The sequence below is a fragment of the Globicephala melas genome, chromosome 14, assembly GCF_963455315.2.
Source record: "Globicephala melas chromosome 14, mGloMel1.2, whole genome shotgun sequence".
Taxonomy (NCBI): domain Eukaryota; kingdom Metazoa; phylum Chordata; class Mammalia; order Artiodactyla; family Delphinidae; genus Globicephala; species Globicephala melas.
In genome coordinates, this window is record NC_083327.1 from 61,693,603 (window position 1) to 61,713,172 (window position 19,570).

Genomic DNA, 19,570 nt, shown 5'->3' on the forward strand with positions numbered 1-19,570 from the left:
TGCAATTTTTAGTATACAGATTTTTCACCTCCCTCGTTAAATCTATTGCTCGGCATTTTATTCTTTTTAATTGTATATGGGATTACAATTGTATATGGGATTACAATTGTATATGGGATTACAATTGTATATGGGATTGTTTTCTTAATTTCTCATTCTGATAGTTTGTTATTAGCGTACAGAATGGCAGCAGATCTCTGTGTATTGATTTTTTATCTGGCAACTTTACTGAATTCAATTATTCTAAGAGTTTTCTGATGGAGTCTTTAGGGCTTTCTATATATATCATGTATCAAAATCATAATATCATTTCTATATTTTAAAGCATCTGGTTATTTTAGGAAGAAATGGAGACTTTAATGTCTAGAGATACTAATCTGTGAAAGCTGGGATTTGACTGAAGCACATGAAACTGAAGTCTTTAATACATGTTGAAATGAGCACTTGTCTCATTCAGCACCTCGTCAAAAAAACTAGAAGTCCACATTATACACTTTTGAAATCCACTGATATTGTTTTCTACACATAACCTCTTTACTAGGTTTTTTTTCATTTTTTTAAAGTAGTCTACTTAAAAATTATATCTACAGGGAAACTGCATCTTAGCATGTGGTTGTTTCAATCTTAAAACCCTCATGAATGTTTTCAAGAAAATTGCCATCCTGGACAACTCCACTAACCTTCCCACTTTGCAGGAATCCTGAATCCTAAACTAGTAGAATTGGCAATAAAAGAGAAAGAGCTATACTGTAAATCTGCTATTTGTGCTTCAGGGCCCCTAAAATCACACTAACTAACTTTTTTCATCTTTTTTAAAAACTACATATTTAAAACTAGAATCTCAACCTGATTTCTCCAAGACTCATCATTCTTGAACTTAAAACTGGAGCACAGACACAGGAAAGTTATTTAATTCCATCATCATATATTTAACACCTATATCTTGCAGTATATTGTGGAAATTCAAAGAAAACTAGCAGGAATCTGGCCTCTGAGAGCTTACAGCCTAATAAGAAAGTAAGATGTGTAAATAAATTTGCAGTCACACGGGGCACAATGTTATAGTGGAGGTCACTCACAGGAAATGGCAGTAGCAGGAGGACATGGTCCCTGGAACTCCGTTTGCGGGGTTGAGAAAATGATTTTAAAAGCTAAGGTACAGGGACTTCCCTGGTGTCACAGTGGTTGAGAATCTGCCTGCCAATGCAGGGAACACGGGTTTGAGCCCTGGTCAGGGAAGATCCCACATGCTGCGGAGCGACTAAACCCGTGCGCCACAACTATTGAGCCTGCGCTCTAGAGCCCTCGAGCCACAACTACTGAAGCCCACGCACCCAGAGCCCAAGCTCTGCAACAAGAGAAGCCACCGCAGTTAGAAGCCCGCGCACTGCCCCCGCTCGCGGCAGCTAGAGAAAATCCGCGCACAGCAACTAAGACCCAACAATGAAGACCCAATGCAGCCAAAAATAAATAAATAAATAAATAAAATTTTCCAAAAAAAGCTAACGTACAAGTGTAAGTTTTAGAATCACACTTTACAAATTGGCTTATTATTTTAAAATGATATTTCTATAAACTAATTGAGAGAACTGATTCAGATTAAAGCAACAAATTTTGTATGGAGCTTCCATTATGAGCAAGATTATGCACTAGATACAAAGGGTTACAAAGTTTGATAAGATGGTTTCTGACCTAGAGGAGTAATAAGTTATTTATACCAATCTCTCTATAGTACGACATATTTAAAATCCTGTAAGAATATAGAAAGCATATGGATAGCCACTAACCCAGCAAGGAATTTCATTATAATTATTATGATATAACAATTATATATAATTATATAATACTTACATAATATATAAGTATTATAATTATTAGTACAATAATTATCAGATTAGGGCATTTATTTATTTATTTATTTTGCGGTACGCAGGCCTCTCACTGTTGTGGCCTCTCCCCGTTGCGGAGCACAGGCTCCGGATGCACAGGCTCAGCGGCCATGGCTCACAGGCCTAAACGCTCCGCGGCATGTGGGATCTTTCAGGACCGGGGCACGAACCCGTGTCCCCTGCATCGGCAGGCGGACTCTCAACCACTGCGCCACCAGGGAAGCCCTAGGGCATTTATTAATAACATTATTTTAAGTATTCAGTAGAATTAATGGTCTGAAAGTATTGATATTAGGTTTGTGGAGTTGGGTCTCCATGTTTGCTTGAAGCAAGTTCTGCTCATTTAAACCTAAAAGCGCTTTTCGTTCTTACTATCACCTGAGCTACTTCTGCACCAATTACTAACTATTCAAATTCTGGGAACAGTAGATATAGACATTGCTGGAGAACTATGTATACAGTCGACAGAAACAGCCTCATCATATAAGTGTGCTTATAACTTTTTTTATCCCAGATACTTATTCTAGGTTTAAGATTTCTCCAAGTACCAAAATTTATCAGCCCCCCGTAAAGAGAATATGCCATAGAGAAGATACTCAAAATGAAAATAATTTTTATTAACATTTTTTGCATTTAAGCCGACCCCAACTTGTGAAATTTAAAACTTACCATATCAGCAGTGCCAATATAAACTTCATAACCCTAAAATTAGTTTCTAAATAGTGCAGAAATGTGTTAATATGCACAATTTGTGAAATTTGTAAAAGAACAAGTAAACAGAAAATGAATTTCACAATCAGGGTCAATGTGCACATAGATTAGGCAATGAAACATTCTGGAGCACCATTTTATAACTTCCAAATGAGACTATGGAGACCCATAGCCTATAAAACAACAAAATCCAAACAAAAAACACCATTAAGATAGCTGTGAATGCCTTTAAATAATAAGGGTTTAATTATATAAAAGTATTAAATAAACCCAGTATTTTATTATTACGTACATTGTTAAGATTCTTTAAATTTTTGCAAGCTGATTTTAACTGAACTATCTGCAAAATTTAGCTTAGCTAATCATTTAAATTTCTTTCCAGAAATGCCTATCACTTACCCCTAATAATAAAAGCAAAAATATGCTAGTTATTCACTGAAAGTCCTTTTGGAAACAAATGTGTCAGGTCTTATTCAATAACTGTATAAAACATTTTGGCACTTCGAAAAGTAATACTTAGGATTATTATACAGCATGGTGATTTATTCACAATTTGTTCTTTATATGGATTTTTTCTCCCAACTATACCTTCAGTTTATATCCTACTTTTCCGTTATCTCACAGCACAAAATGCTCCCTAAATGACAGTTGATAAATTAGTTATCAGTATTGTTTTAAAATAAATTTATTTTTCTTTCATTATGGAATGCTCTTCTTCTTTAGAGAGCTACCTTGAGGATTTTATTTTTCATTTAGCTTTATGAACGTCCTGACATAAGAAAATTAAGCCCTATTGTTTTTATAAATGGTCACCCAGCATCACTTCTGAATTATTTTCTTGTGCATTAAGGAATAACCCAGATAGCAGTACTAAATGGCATAGTCATGACTTGCCTTGGTATTTTAGAAAATATTGGCCACCAATGAATACTGTAACTTGGCAGATATCTACCTGCTCATCTCAGACAATAAGTTTGAAATTGCACAAGTAACAATACACATCATTACAGCTAATTGGTTCCAAAACTTGGAAACTCTCACGGTGAATGACATTATATGCTACATTTTTTTAACCTACACACTACCATAAAAAATTAAATATGAGAAGTTTTTATAAATAAATCTATCTATACATAGATTTATTTCAATATTAAATATATTTTACATTATCTGAGCTTTTGCTGCAAAGATGCAAGACAGGGCCAAAACTAGGTTGGGACAAGTGAGGCACTTATCTCAGGCTCAAAATTTTAGAAGGTACCAAATAATTCAGTAATTAAAATATTTCATTTTTTAACATAATATTTTTAAAATAAAAATTAGGACAAAAAATATCAAAAATTGAAATAAAGATTGAAAGAGATATACATTATCATGTTGGTAGACTATCATCTATTTGACAAGCTGAAAATAATAAGTAGGGAAGGAGAGAATCTTGCTGTTTTCCTCTTTGATTAAGGAAAGAAAACGGCTCTCAACTTGATATCTCCAGCTCACAGCATCATTAGATTAGCAATATTTGAGGCAAAATGATAATTTTAGTGGCTAAAAACCATTGTTTCCTATCACCTATACTTACTGTATATGACAAGTGTCATTATCTTAACTATGACTCTGCTTAAAATATTATACCACCTGCAAAGCTGAATGGAAGTTGACAAAGAAATAATCCATAATTTCAATTTGCTATGTTCGTGGCATATTTCCATAATCCAGTCTTAAGTTGCTTGCTTTACATTCTATTATGTAAACACAGCATGCTCTCAGCCACATAGGAGATTCTCTTTTAGTATTTTAAAATTGGGCGATTTTCATAGACTATAAAAAAAAAGGAATAGATCATTGTATGGATATTTCCTTTTAGGTTTACATAACACAGGAATAATTAATTTCATTTCTTTACTGACACACTTGATTTCATTCTATATAGTTCTATATAGAAATATCGCCAAGTTTCTTTGCTCCCCTACGTAGCAAAACTCCTTGAGAGCTGAATATACTCCATGTCATTGCCTCAGATTTCTCCCTTCCCATTCCCCCTCTTTTTAGACTCTTTATTACAAAATAACTTCAGATTTATAGAAAATTTGCAAAAACGGAGCAAAGAACATTCATATACCCTTTACCCAGATGCACCAATTATTGTATTTTGCCCAATGTGCCTTGCTGCTACTTTCTTCGTAACCACTTGAGAGTTTGTTGTACACAGCATGCCCCTTTATCCCTAAATATTTCAGCATGTATTTTTCTAAGAACAAGGGATTCTTTCATGTAACCACAGTTCAGCTATGCAATTCAAGACATTTATAGATAGGATATTATTATCTCATACACAAGTCCATATCCAAATTTTACAAATTGTCCTAATAATGTCATTTATGGAAATTTTTTTCTGATCCAGGATCCGGTCTGGAGCCGTGCATTGCATTTAGCGCACTATATCTGGTATCCATTATTATGAAACAATACCTGAGGTTCTCTTTGCCTTTTATGACATTGACTTTTTTTTAAGAGTACAGGCCGAGTGTTCACTTATAGGGTATGCTTCAGCTTGGGTTTTTCTAATGTTTTCTCTTTTGGGGGATGGGATGTGCATTTGGGGCAGGAACACTGAATAGGTGATGTTGTGTCCTCAGTGAATTACATCAGGAAGAGTAAGATGCCAGCTTTTCCTATGACCGGTGATGTTAACTTTGAATAGTTAGTGAAGATGGTGCCCCCTCTATATTTGTCCATTTTTTCTTTTCCGATTAATAAGTTATCTGTGAAGAGATACTTTGATGCTATGTAATTATCCTGTTGCTTTTTAAGCTTTCACTTAACAATTTTATTGTCCATTAATGATCTTGGCCTGAATCAGTTATTACTATAAAGGTTGCAAAATGGTAACTAACTCTTATTATTTCTTCTACCTTATTGGTCAGCACTCATTGCAAGGAAGAGCTTTCCCTTATTTATTTACTCGCTTGCTTACTAACGGTATGGACTGCTGGAGTCTTCTTTCAGTCGATGGTTTATAATCCACTCTTCTATTATCCATGCTGAGTTTCAGCTTTTCCCGTATTTGTTCAGAGGGACCCCCTTCACATTGTCTCCTCTGTCATTTTTCTATGAGCCCACCATTTTTTGAGCTCTCCCTTATTTTCTGGCATTACGAGAAGTTACAGTTCATCTTGATTCTGCCTGCCCGAGTCCTAGACTTGGCCATTTCACCAAGGTTATCTGGTTCATTTTAGTGATAACTTGTATTTAAATAACAAAATTTGAGTGCTAGATGTGCCTGTAGCTACTGGGTGTTGTTGCTTCTAAACATACAATAACATGTGCTCTTTTCAGGGCATAGTTCAATGAATTTTGACAGATGTATACACCCATGGTCAATTCTCAGTCTTCATTATACTTGATCTATTAGTAGCATTTGAAACTGAGGATCAAATATTGCCTCCTTGCAATATTGTCTTCACTAGGCCTCCAGGAAATGATACTCTTGGTTTTCGTCCATCCCCGCAGGATAACTTCTTCTCAATCTCCTTTGGTTCTCTCTACTCTTCTCCACATCCTTTTAAGTTGAAGTACTCCAGAACTCAGATTCTGATGCTTTTCTCGTCTGTAGTTACACTCCCTCCCTAGGTTAATCTCATCTGACAACTCCCAAATTTGTATCTCAAACCCAGTCTTCTCCCCCAAGCCCTGGATTTTTATATCCACTTACTTCTACTTGACATCTTCACCTGAATCTCCAGTTGACATCCAAATGCAACATGTACAAAACTGAAATCCACCCACAGCTGCTCCACCTGTAGGCTTCCCCATCTCAGGTGATGGTAGCTCCATTCCCCCAGTTATTTAGGCCAAAAACTTGAAGGCACTCAAAGTATATTCAGAATCCCTCCACTTCTACTCTCCACTGTTCCCCCCATGATCTAACCGGCCGTCATTTCTTGCCTGGATTATTCCAATAGCTTCATAACAGATCTCACTGCATCAAAGCTTGCTGCTACAATCTCTTCTCAACACAGAAACCACAGTGACCCTTTTTAAATGTTAAGTGTTTCCATATTACTCTTCCTCTCAAAACTTTGTGGTGGTTTCACATTTCACTGACAGTAGAGCCCAGGCCATCACAATAGCTTTCAGGGCATAATTCTCACACACACACCCATTTTGCTCTATGACCACATCTCTTACTCCTTCCTCTTCCTTTCCTCCCCATCCACATTGAACTGCTGCTCACCCCACATGCCAGCCAACCAAGCACGTTCCCACTCTAGGGTTATTCGAGCTGGTCCCTCTGTAAGGAAGGCATTTCCCCAGATATCTGCTCGGCCAGCTCCTTCATCTCCTTCAATTTTGATCAAATCGTAGCCTCTAATGAGGCCAACCCTGACTACGCTAACACAGAACCCTGGATCCCTCATTCCCTGCGTTTCTTCCTTCACCCTTTCACATACCAGCTTCTAATACATTTTTATACATTACTTCTTTTTTGTTGTTTATTGTTTATTGTCTATCTCTCTATGTTAGAACGCAAGCTTTTGAGGACAGGGATCTGTGTTTTGCTCACTGGAGGATCTAGAACTGAGGGATCTCACCAAGCATCTAGAACAGTGCCTGTTCCTTAGTAGCACTCAAAACTTTTTTTTTTTTTTTTTTTTTTTTGCGGTACGCGGGCCTCTCACTGCTGTGGCCTCTCCCGTTGCGGAGCACAGGCTCCGGACGCGCAGCCTCAGTAGCCATGGCTCACGGGCCCAGCCGCTCCGCGGCATGTGGGATCTTCCCGGACCGGGACACGAACCCGTGTCCCCTGCATCGGCAGGCGGACTCTCAACCACTGTGCCACAAGGGAAGCCCAAAACTTTTTTTTTTTTTTTTTGGCCATGCCAAGCAGCTTGCAGGATCTTAGTTCCCCGACCAGGGTTTGAACCCGGGCCCCAGCAGTGAAAGTGCCGAGTCCTAACCACTGGACCATCAGGGAATTCCCTCAAAACATTTTTTTTTTTTTTTTTTTTTTGGCTACGTTGGGTCTTCCTTGCTGTGCACGGGCTTTCTCTAGTTGCAGCGAGCGGGGGCTAGTCTTCGTTGTCATGCACGGGCTTCTCATTGCGGTGGCTTCTCTTATTGCGGAGCATGGGCTCTAGGCACGCGGGCTTCAGTAGTTGTGGCTCAGGGGCTCTAGAACACAGGCTCAGTAGTTGTGGCGCACGGGCTTAGTTGCTCTGTGGCCTGTGGGATCTTCCTGGACCAGAGATCAAACCCGTGTCCCCTGCATTGGCAGGCAGATTCTTAACCACTGCACCACCAGGGAAGTCCCCCCTCAAAACATTTTTTTTAATGAATGAACCACTTTATCCTGTACCTTAACTTGATAAACAAATAGAAATGAGTGAGAAGCCATCAGTAGAATTGAGTCTATATATGCCATTTTTAATACTGATGTGAGCCTAAGCACCTAACTTCAGTTTACGCCTCTTATCTCCTTATGTTTTTGTTTACATCTCCCCACACATGAAATCTAGAACCATTTTAAAAATAAAAAGAATTTTAATCAGGTGGCATTTTCAGAAAGTAGTAGGTGTTGTCTGCCCTGAATTAAGTCCTTGCGTGCATAATTAATCCAAGTAACGAACTGAGTTTGGTCACTCCCTGCCCTTGGGGAGTGCCACATTGCTAAGGAGACCCTTGCCCATTGATTCCTGGGCTTCTAATATCCACCGTGATTTTGAGTTCTATAAAGGAAAAGGGGACATGGGAGGAGGCACGAGAGAACCCAAAATTTCTTTGTATATGAACTGTACGTTTTCCTACTAGGACTGTTCAGTTGACTCCAGATCTGAAATTGGCAGCAGACGTCACTTATGTGGCTGAGTGATTCATAGAATTTCAGCTGAGATGAGACATACCTTGACAGACATTCAAATAATGTGCTTGGGGTATTTCTGGACAATCAACAGTCAAGTTTTAAAAGGCACATGTGACAGGAGTATTAAAATATCTGTACTGACAGGATCAGATTTTTATGGCCACCAGTAAAAGAGAATATACTCCATCAAGAAATAAGCACCCACTCTGCCTCATGTCATGGCAATCTAGGTCACTCTTGCGCTGAGATTTTTAATTCCTTTACCGCTGATGGTCCTGGGACATTAGGAAACATCTCCTCATGTCTAAGCTAGTGTATTCTCAGCTCTTCTAATTCAGGTGAAGGATTTCATCAGACTAGAGAGAGGATAGGATGAGAACGTGTTCTAAATTTTGGAACCTCAGCTCCAGTATAGCAGGAAAAACAGCATAACTGTTCCTTTAATGCATGCAGAAGGATGTGAATTCACTCACTAAGTTTACCAGCGTCATTAATAAGAAAATGAAGTTTTTAATTCATGTATTTCATGTCTTCCAAAATCAGTCAGAAATATCTCATTTTAATGAATGTAACATATACGAAATATCATTTTTTCTAGAAAAATTGCAAATGCAGAGTTAAATGGTCTGTATTAAGAAAGTACTGGAGAGCATCTCTTGGATTTCTCTCCTTTATATTGTACTTTGTAGTTTTACATAGTGGAGAAAAATGGGGCTTTTTAAATATATAACTTCTGAATTTGACTACTTTCCACAGATACAACACACTCAGGGGAAATTGGCACCAAAAAGAAGGTGAAAAGACTGTTAAGCTTTCAAAGATACTTCCATGCATCAAGGCTGCTTCGTGGAATTATACCGCAAGCGCCGCTCCACCTGCTGGATGAAGACTACCTTGGACAAGCAAGGGTGAGCTAGTTACCCCTCTGTCGCCTCATACCAGGCCAGTGGCTGAGAGCATGTGCCCCCCTCTACTCCCCATCCCTCCCACCCCCACCCCCCAATAGCGCCTAGGTTTGAGTCTTTACTTCTGTCACTGAAGAGCTCCGTGCCTCTGGACAGTTATTCAACACATCTGGACTTTTTCCTTAAATATAAAGTGAAGTAATAGAAACGCTCACCTCATGGGGTGGTACAAGGATTAAACAAGGCAAAGCATGTTTGCATGCTTAATATACTCATGCCTAGCACATGCTAGCTATTTTGATTTTTATAAATGTGCAAAACACATCTGCACAACACTAAATAAAATGAAGTTTTGGACTGGCCGATTACCAGTGAAGGAATAAATTTTTTAACCCGTTGAATTATCTCACCGTAATAGCTACCCTGAAATTAACCCAGTAATTACCAACTCTTAATTACACTTTAGGCTATCAATACAGTGCACTGTCTTTTTTATAATTTTTAATTTATTCAAAAAAATTTTACTAATTTGACAACTATTTTTGCAATGCATTGATCCAACAGAGGGTAGAAATCTAATGTGTGACAATCTAAAAAAAGTTCAAAGGTTATCTCTAGCCCAAACTCCCAAAGGAATTTAAATTTCAGGAATAAACCACCTCAGTTTAAACAGAAGTCAAAGGTGATATCTTATGGTTCCTATGATAAGGAATATTATGCTGTCTATATGCAATTAAGAAATACATTCTAATGGTATATACTATTAAGAAATAAGCAGCAAGTAATGTTAGAAGAACTAATTCCCCACATTAGGTCTACAAAAAGAAAGCAAATATCACTCCTTCTAACAGCCCAAGGTCTGAGATTGAGTGAATGGTTGGTTGGTTGGTTGTTTCATTTGGTGAGAGGAGGAGAAAGCAAGGCTAAGCTCCCAGTGCTGCAGCATCCATGACAGAGCACTCTCTGTGGGGACCTCTCAAGAAGGACAACGGTGAGATGTAGAAAGAACAACAGACCAGAGGTCAGGATCAGAGGTCAAATTTTGGCTCCGCCTTTAGAATTGTGTGACTTTGGGATAAAAACTCACTCAAACTAGACTTCACCAAAAACCTACTATCCCTTCATTTTTCTGATGCTGTTCTGAAGGCCTTTGTGTGCCATGATGAGGCCGTTGGATTTTATCAAAAGACACAGGGAGGCCATTCAAGGGCAGGTAGAGGAGAGTGAGCTGGTCCTTACGGGAAGCAGGGCCTGTGAGAGGAGAGGAAAGCAGTCGCAGGAGCTACAGTGAGGATAGAATCAGCAACTGCAACTTTGTGTCTGAGAGTTAACACCATCTAATTCCAATCAGGGGGTATTATGAAAAAGGAAAATAGCACAGTAAGTCTACATTGAACAGTAGGTCTTTAAAGTACCCAATATTTTCAATTGCCCACACTTCAGTTTCCTGTCTGTTACAGGGGTTAATTTCACATTTCGTCCACATTGAGCAGAGTAGTGTGCTCATCAGTCATCTAGGTTTCTTTTTTTTTAAGTTCACTGTAAACCTCCTCCCGTAAGTGCATAGTAGTTTGTGATGTAGAGACTTAACGGAACTACAATTTTAAAAGGTATCTATCGTGTGCTTACTATGTACTCACACCGCTCTAAGCACTTTTACATGTTTTACCTTATTTAATCTTCACAACAACCCTCTGAAGCAATAGTATTATCAGCTACATTTTTCAAATTAGGAAACCGAGGTACAGAGAGTTAAGGAACTTGCCCAAGGTATCACAGCCAGTAAGTGGATGTGGCGGTCTGATTCCGGAGCCTGTCCCTTTAACACTGTTGTTATTAGGCTGCAGAGTAAGATTTGTCTTACTACAAACCAGTTGTACATAGATAGTAGTATGCTATTTTCAACTGTTTAATTGTTTAATTCACGATGTCTCAAAGTAAATATTTGAGTCTCCGATATGATTCATGAGAGTGCTGGCTTTTGTTTGTCTTTTCAGCATATGCTCTCCAAAGTGGGAATGTGGGATTTTGACATTTTCTTGTTTGATCGCTTGACAAATGGTAAGTCACCCAAAAGAATTCTCACTAAAGTACACACCATTAAAGTGGGATTAATTTTGTGAAAAACAAAATATATTTTTAAACACTGTTGTTCTTTTTTCTTTCTTTTCCCACATTCATAAATCTACAGCCACTCAAGAAGGACCAGGGCAAGGGAAAATTAGTTCAAATGAAGAAGGAGGGTTGAATTTGGACCTCAAATCTTAAGACAGTTTCCTTCTGGTCTTGCTGTTTCCAAAGCAATTTAGAAACCACAGATTAGATTCCTTCCTTGCAGAATACTTTGGCCACATGCAAAAGGAAGGAGTTTGTTGTGAGTCAATGAAAACTAGAAACATAAAAACACATCTGATCAGTCCTGACTCTTACTGGGCCAATGGTTTTGCACTTTTATTAAGTGAGCGAGTCTGCCCCATTACAGGTATTGTTCAGATATGTTTGGCATCATGAGAAGAAAACAACTCCTGAGGATAGAGTGTAAACACTTAGGCTGCAGCTGAAGGGAAAAGTAGACCTTCTTATTGTTTCCACTTTTTAAATTTTTGTGCCTATAGAGGCTTCCCTTAAGAAAACAACAAAATCCTATAATATTTTCATCTGCCCATTAAACGAATGCGGATAATAGGGAGCCAATGAAAGACGTCACGTTTAATGCTGACCGTCACATGTCCTATCATCTACAGGCTTGTGTTTTAAGTCATTACAGATGGTTTTCTCACCATTCTGTTTCTTGACAAACAACACACAGTGGAGAGAGGTACGGCCTAAGACCATGACACTGAGCTTTACACTGTGGAAAGATAACTAGACCATATAGAGCTGTATCTCATAACCTTGCATTTCGCTTTGCTCAAATCAGTTGAGAGATGGGGACCAGTATATGAAATTAACCATGAACAAAAGAATTTGTTCAATGGTATTTGTTAAAAAGAGAGTATAATCACGACTCTCATAAAGATATGAAGTGATCACATGAATGATTTTATTAAACTCAATTAACTAGAGATCCAGTAAAATGTTACAGCTAGTTCAAAGGAATATTCAAAGAGCCATACATATAAAAGCAGAAAGAAATGCCAAAATGAATTTGTAAATAGGTGAGAAACTGGGAGGGGGAAATCGATTGTATTTCCACCTCACTACTTTCATTTGCATGTATACAGCCAAGAATCATCTGCAATAATATCAGTTATCTACAACTTTGATTGTTGTGAAATAGCTCAAAGATGATGAAAGCTACAGAAACACATAGAACCAGGTACCCTGGAAGAGTGTGCTTGGGCAACACCTAGTTTTCCAATTAAGACAGCCAGTCATCTTCTTGGTACATTTCAAAGTCTTTCATAAACTTTATAATGCTTTTAATATTTAAAATCCTTATCTCTAATGAACAGTATTTCTTGAATGCTTACAAGTTATTGTAGCTTCAATTTTGCACCTCTGCTGGCTTGAGTTATAAAATATCTCACAGTCAAATTTCATCTTCGGTGATTTTCCAAAAGAAGAATAGGCACTGTGGTGGCTTAGATACCCCTGTAAATGTAAGAGTCAATTGGAAGCAACTTAAGACACATTTCAAGTGACCATTAAACTATGTCTTTAAAAAAGTAACCATACAAACACACACACACACACACACACACACACACACGTATATGTGTCCCTGATACTGCAGTAGGCAGACTCCTTTTAACTCTTAATGTTTTCATTGCCTTTAGCATAGGGAGAAGGTCTGAGTTAATTTTACTTGTACAATAAGAGAAAATATGGGACCAGATCATAGTAATAATATCTTTATACTTGAATAATTTTAAATCTAAAGGGGAAAAGAAATGATCCTATCAGAGAACTTTCATTACAGAAACTTTGGATCCTATTGCTAGTCTTGATATTTTAATGGTGATGAAAATGGATTAAAACAGGTGGCTGTTCCCCTATAGGAAACAGCCTGGTAACACTGCTGTGCCACCTCTTCAATGCCCATGGGCTCATTCACCACTTCAAGTTAGATATGGTGACCTTACACAGGTTTTTAGGTAAGTCCTTTTATCCTTATTTCTACCCCCTTGCCCCTGAAAAATGGCAGTCTACAATATTCTTTAACATAAATTGGCAAGAGCCATAGCCTGGTAGATGAAGACCTCATATTAGTCTTAAATTATCTCATCTTAATTTTAAAATAAGTTTACTTATTTAAATCACTGGAAAAAATGCTTACCTGATTAGTTATGTTTAAAAGAGATAAAGGCTATGTAAAGACAACCTTCAAGAGCAAATAACTGTCACAGAAGTTACTGATCTGCTCACGGATGAACAAAATCCCAGAAAATATTCCTCAAATAATGCCACTCTGGATATGAGTTGTTGAAATATTCAACAGGCTTTTTTTTAATGATAAGAACTACCACGTGTGTAGCACCCACCGTATGCAGGGGGCTTTTGGTATGTTATTTCTAACAGCTTCAACAACCCTGCAAGTTGGCCATTATCACCATTTGGCCCATAAGTAAGGAGAAGTACAAAGAGGTTTTGTAACTTGCTCAAGGTCAACAACATATAATTGGCAGAGCTGCAGTCCAAGCCCAGGTCTGTCTGATTTGAAAGCCTACCGTCTTCCCACTCAACTCCACCATCTCTCCTCATCAAGAAGCAGCCCCAGATCTCATCTGACTTCATGCATCTTCTTATTTATCTTCCAGTGAATTATCCAGGGCACATTTTTAGTCACCAAATGACTTTCCTCTGCCTCGTAGTGTGTTCCTGGCTTCTTTGACTTGGCACATGGCAGTGCTTTGCATTTGGAAGCTGACTTGACGCATCAAGGATAAAATAATGGTGATGGTGATAACAAGAGTAGCAGCAACCACCAGGCTTATATAGTGTTTACATGTGCTGGGAAGTCTTCTAAGAACTTGCATATATTAACACATCTAATCCTTACAGCACCTCTTTGAGATCAGAGCTGTTGTTATCCCTATTTTATAGAGAAGGAAAGGGAGGAAACTTTCGGTTAAGTAACTTGCCCAATACAGATAAGTAATAGAGCCAGGGTTCATATAATAGTCAAATAAACCTGCTGATTAAAAGGTACATGTGGCACAACAGAAATACTGGAAACAAGCCAGAGCATGGCTCATTCCAGAAACACAGATAACCTCAAGCTAATTGTGTTCAGATTGATTGAGCAAAGTAATGGCCATGAATAGAGCCAAATAATCTTGATTTGTCTAAAGAGGGAGAGCACAGATACTTTGGACGTGTGTATGCACCCAGAGTACATGGGGAAAAGGCAAAGATTCAATGACAGAAATAACACTGGAATCCAGAGCCAGAGTCATAGCTGGGCTGAGAGAACAAAGCCACACTTGAAAGCCAGGACATTCTATATACACTGAATATATTGCATCCTAGACATTGCCTTAGTTATTAGCTGAAGCAGGCAAGTAGCTTCTGTAAATAGCAAATTCAAATTGCCTTCCTTGTGTCTCTATTTGGTTCCAAGAACACTCCGGTCCCTAGGTTGGAAGGGCAAGAAAGATGATCATTTAATCTGAATAAGATAGAAATAAATCCAAGGATTCCTCAGCTGGATCTATGAATTTCTGCCTGAAGAATCCCCAGATTTGCTTTGGTCAGTATTTGTTACTTAAGTGATAAAGCAACCTTTGGATGAGAGTAGGTCTCTTTAAAAGGAAACCTCTTTTATTGGCACATTATTCTTAAATGGCAGCAAACTTAAATAATTAAACTATAGTGTGAAATAAAGTTGCCCTTTTCCTACATATTTATTTTTCCAATGAATGAGAGCCTTCATGAATGCCAGAGAGGGGTGATTTATGAAGGTGGTGAGGAATCCCAAGGGCCTCACAAATCCTTTTAGCCTTTCTTCCCTCTTCCCTCCCCCTCCTTCTCCACTGAAATCAACCCAGTAGAACTGCCAAGCTGGCAAATCGTGTCCATTTCTAAAGCATCCCCAGGCTGCACACTTCGGAGACACTGTTATTTTTAAGCAAAAGGGACCCTCAATAAGTCTGAGCTAGTATGTCCTTTGTGTTTAGCTGATTGAGTTATCTGTTTACCTCCTAGTCATGGTTCAAGAAGATTACCACAGCCAAAACCCTTATCACAATGCTGTTCACGCAGCCGACGTCACCCAGGCCATGCACTGCTACCTAAAGGAGCCAAAGGTAAGGCAAGACCCGCTGCCTCCTCGGCCATCTGGAAATGCCATGTAAACTACCTGCCGGGTCCCAGATCACCTGACATATCAGAGCCACTGGGTTATGGGCCAATTTATAGCATGAATACATATTGCTTCTATTAAGGTTTCAGCATCAGCTCTGAAAACTGGATAATAGTCATGAAAGAGGATGTAAGTTTTCAGAGGTTCTGTTTCATAATTTATATATTTTCAAGGCTGCATTAGGATGAAAACAACCCTCTCTATGACAATCTACGTCCTAGATCTCTTCAACCATCACAAAAGTTAGCTGCTTTTGCCTTGAACCTTTGCCACCAACAGTACCAGAACTGAACTTTTCTAGGAAGTCTCCCACCTCGTGGTTTTTGATCAACAAATAGAATTAAAACTCCTCAAGACTCAGCTGCATTTCCTACTGAGGCGACTAGGCATCCTGATTCAGGCCCAAGAGAAATTGTGAGCATCAAAAACCTCTTTAAAAATATGCCTAGATGCAACATATTAATCCAAAATTTAAAACATTATAGTAATGCTCGTTACTTAAAATCTAGGCATTTCTTAGCCATATAAAACCTAGCTGTTAAAACATACAGGATGAGGTTTCTTTAGGGTTATCCAACCCTGGATAGCCAAGGAAAATGATATCTCAGTCCAAGACTCTGTTTAGTTCAATCAGTTTTAACATCAACCACTAAATATACAGATGCCAGATAGGCATTCCCAAGACAAAACTGGGTATGCCTTATCCTTATAAAATATCCCAAAGACATTAAAGGTTTTGTTATTTAATCCCTAAGTAATTTGAAAATTGTATAGATTGCACAGTTGTGTATTTAAAGCTAACACTAGATTCCCATTTTCCTGCTTGTTTTCCTAGCTAGCCAAAAAAAAAAAGACAGATTCTCACACATTCCCCCACTTTATTTATTACACATTGAAGAAATATGCAAATTTTGCAATTCAGCCCACTGTGGATTTCATATTCGAAGAAGTGGCAATGATATATTGGATGGTTGAAATACACAAGGGATTTTTTTCCATCGCTTTGGCTTCAGCTTTTTCCTTCACTTACAGCTTTCCTAGGAGCAAGGCTGATTTTAGACTCTGCCTTCTCCCCGCCCACTATAGAGCAGTGTTGCCAACAGGTACTACTACTACAACAACAAAACAAGACAGTAGCAGCAGGAAGGGGAGGCCACCTGGATGAGCTACACAATTTGAGTTGCTTAATTCCTTTCCTCACAGCCCTTTCTTTATTCCTGCGATTCCATGGTTTTATTACCTTATTGACAGCTTCAGAAGGTTAAGGTCTGGATGAAAGGCCTGAACGATACTATGATGATTCATTCAGTGCGATTTAGCCAAAACAAATGCTAACCTATTTTTGGAAACACACCAGTCAATCTCCCCATTCAATTCTTTAACAGCTCGCCAGCTCCCTCACACCTCTGGACATCATGCTTGGACTGCTGGCTGCCGCAGCCCACGATGTTGACCATCCAGGGGTAAACCAGCCATTTTTGATCAAAACAAACCACCACCTTGCCAACCTGTATCAGGTAAGGGAGCCAACATGATACAATATGGTTAACTGCTTTAGGCCCAGTGCTGTAGCCTGAATCTCACCCTTGGAGATAGCCTTCATTCAGGGTCAGCCTCAATGATGACCACAGCCAAAGAGCATGGGTTTGAAATAGGTTCAGAGTGTCCCCCAGGGAAGATTAAATTGGTTTACAAGGATATCCAAGGAATTCAATTTGCTCTGAAGCAGGTTTGAAATTGTTCTAAGTCAAACAGGATTCCTGAGTCTACTGTCTCATGGTCTGAGACTGTCTGTCTCCATAGGAACCATCTAATATAGAATGGCCAGTTGAAGCCAGTCCTCGTAGAACTTCTATAAATGATACTACCAGGTGCAATCCTAATTCAGATTTACGTCTCTAGGGCCATTTCTTTTTTAATCATGTTTTTATTTTTTTATTGAAGTATAGTTGACTTACAATATTATGCTAGTCTCAGGTATACAATATAGTGATTCAAAGATTTTACAGATTATACTTCATTTATAGTTATTATAAAATATTGGCTATATTCTCCAGGGCCATTTCTGAACATTTTGGCCTCTGAGTCAGAGGTATGTTATCGAAGACAATAGGCGTACTTCGTTGTTATAAAATTGTTCAACAGCACGAGTAGATTGGCCCAAAGAACTCTTATCTGTGATATTACTTCAGATATTATAACCCTATATCATAAATGAATTATTCCCAGAATTTTCAACATGGTTTGGGGGAGACCTTTGGTTGTCATTAACAAAATCACTGCATTCAAAGGAGTCATTGATCTCAATTTTAGTGCATCTTTTGAAAAAATTCAGTATGGGAAGAATTTCTAAAGGATTCCCGTAAAACAGTTGCGTTATACAAAACAGTGCAGCTTGAGGATAAAGTACAACTGAAACATGAAACAGAGCTTTTTTCCATCCAGTTGATTAGCTTTTGGTCCAGGTAGGAATTGTCATTCCGAGGTTAATGGATCCCCTGGGACATCATAATTCAGCACTCGGCTCTCTTGGTCTGTCAGCCAGCACCTGGAGCGGGGATAGAAATGACCATAAAGAGGGGACAGGGTGACATAATTTAGAAAAACTTTTGATGATGAGCTGAAAACTAAACAAATAAAATGAAAACTAAACTTTCTAAACAGTCTCAGAAGCTAAATTTATTGCTTGGGGAAAACATTAAAAATTTGACCAGCAGAAAAAAAATGAATGACTGAACTGAGAGCTCCCAAATAGATTTTCTATTCCTGTCATATTTTAATTCTGACTTTTCAAATGTCTTTAATTAAATAAAGAAAATCAAGCAACAGGACTGGCTACTTGATCTACTTCCATATAATGTAAATGCTTACCTAATTCTAATTTCTTATCATCAAATAGATCACATCAATGGAGTTTAAGAGAGTATGTACTGCTACTGACTGATTTGTCCATGAAAATAAGGATCATAAAGCTGTGCTTTGACATGTAGTGTATATAAAACACGTAATGAATGCACATTTAGACAGAAAGTCGGAAAGAAATATGCCAGATGTTAAAGATGTAAAAACCAAGAATGTAGAATTTCATTAACTACTCACTGCTAATTAACAAAAACTGATTCTCAAAAGAAAGATACTGCAATTACTTGTTCATATACTAAAAATGTTCTCAAATAAATGGATTCCTTACTCAAACTTTTGAAGTACAGATAATTTTTGATAATATTTAATCTCTTTGTTAAAAATAAACAAACATTCCTATACAACCAAATTCTGCAGGCTTTTCAACACAACATACAGTCTTGTATATTTTGAACTAGCAACTATTGATTGCATGCATCAGATGACATACTAGGATCTAGGAGTACAAAGATAAATAAAATATAATCCCAGCCCTTGGACATTGGTTCAAACTCAGATGCTCAATATGTGCAAAATCCAAGAAAACTTAATCCCAGTTTGAAAAGGTTTAGAGGAGTTAGAGCCAAAGATACGCATGGATATCTCTGTATACATACCTAGAAACAGCTTTTTTTTAAAGCCTCTGAAGACAAAATTTCCCCATGCTGTTCTTTGTATCCAAAGATGTTACAACAATAAAGTGAGCTATTTTTTTTTTTTCTAGCAGTGAATTTATCCATCTGAATTGTCTGGCCTGATGCTCGATAGGAAAGAGAAGGATCCTCTTCATAATGACTAGACAGAAGTTGGCATATAGGACTCAAAAACCACATTCAAGAGACTGTCTTCATCAGTCCCCTGCTCAAATGGTCTTAGGCTCTCTTGGAGGCTAGAGATCCATGTCTCTAAGTTTTAGGAACAGTGTTGAGGGCAAACCAGCATCACTTAATGTCATAAAGATACTTCCAATATCCTAGAGCTGGCTAGTATAAAAGATGAA

The 19,570-nt window shown here is 38.2% G+C and overlaps 1 protein-coding gene across 3 annotated transcripts in view; it reads left to right on the top strand.

Annotated features, from left to right (window-relative positions):
• PDE7B (phosphodiesterase 7B) overlaps positions 1-19,570 on the top strand; it is a 337,178-nt gene that overhangs the window by 283,006 nt on the left and 34,602 nt on the right. For all 3 annotated transcript variants that reach the window (XM_030853384.2, XM_030853383.2, XM_060283815.1), the window contains 5 exons: positions 9,217-9,368; positions 11,363-11,426; positions 13,367-13,462; positions 15,513-15,613; positions 17,055-17,186. In XM_030853384.2, coding sequence (XP_030709244.1) covers positions 9,217-9,368; positions 11,363-11,426; positions 13,367-13,462; positions 15,513-15,613; positions 17,055-17,186 — 545 coding nt within the window. The remainder of the gene's footprint in view (positions 1-9,216; positions 9,369-11,362; positions 11,427-13,366; positions 13,463-15,512; positions 15,614-17,054; positions 17,187-19,570) is intronic.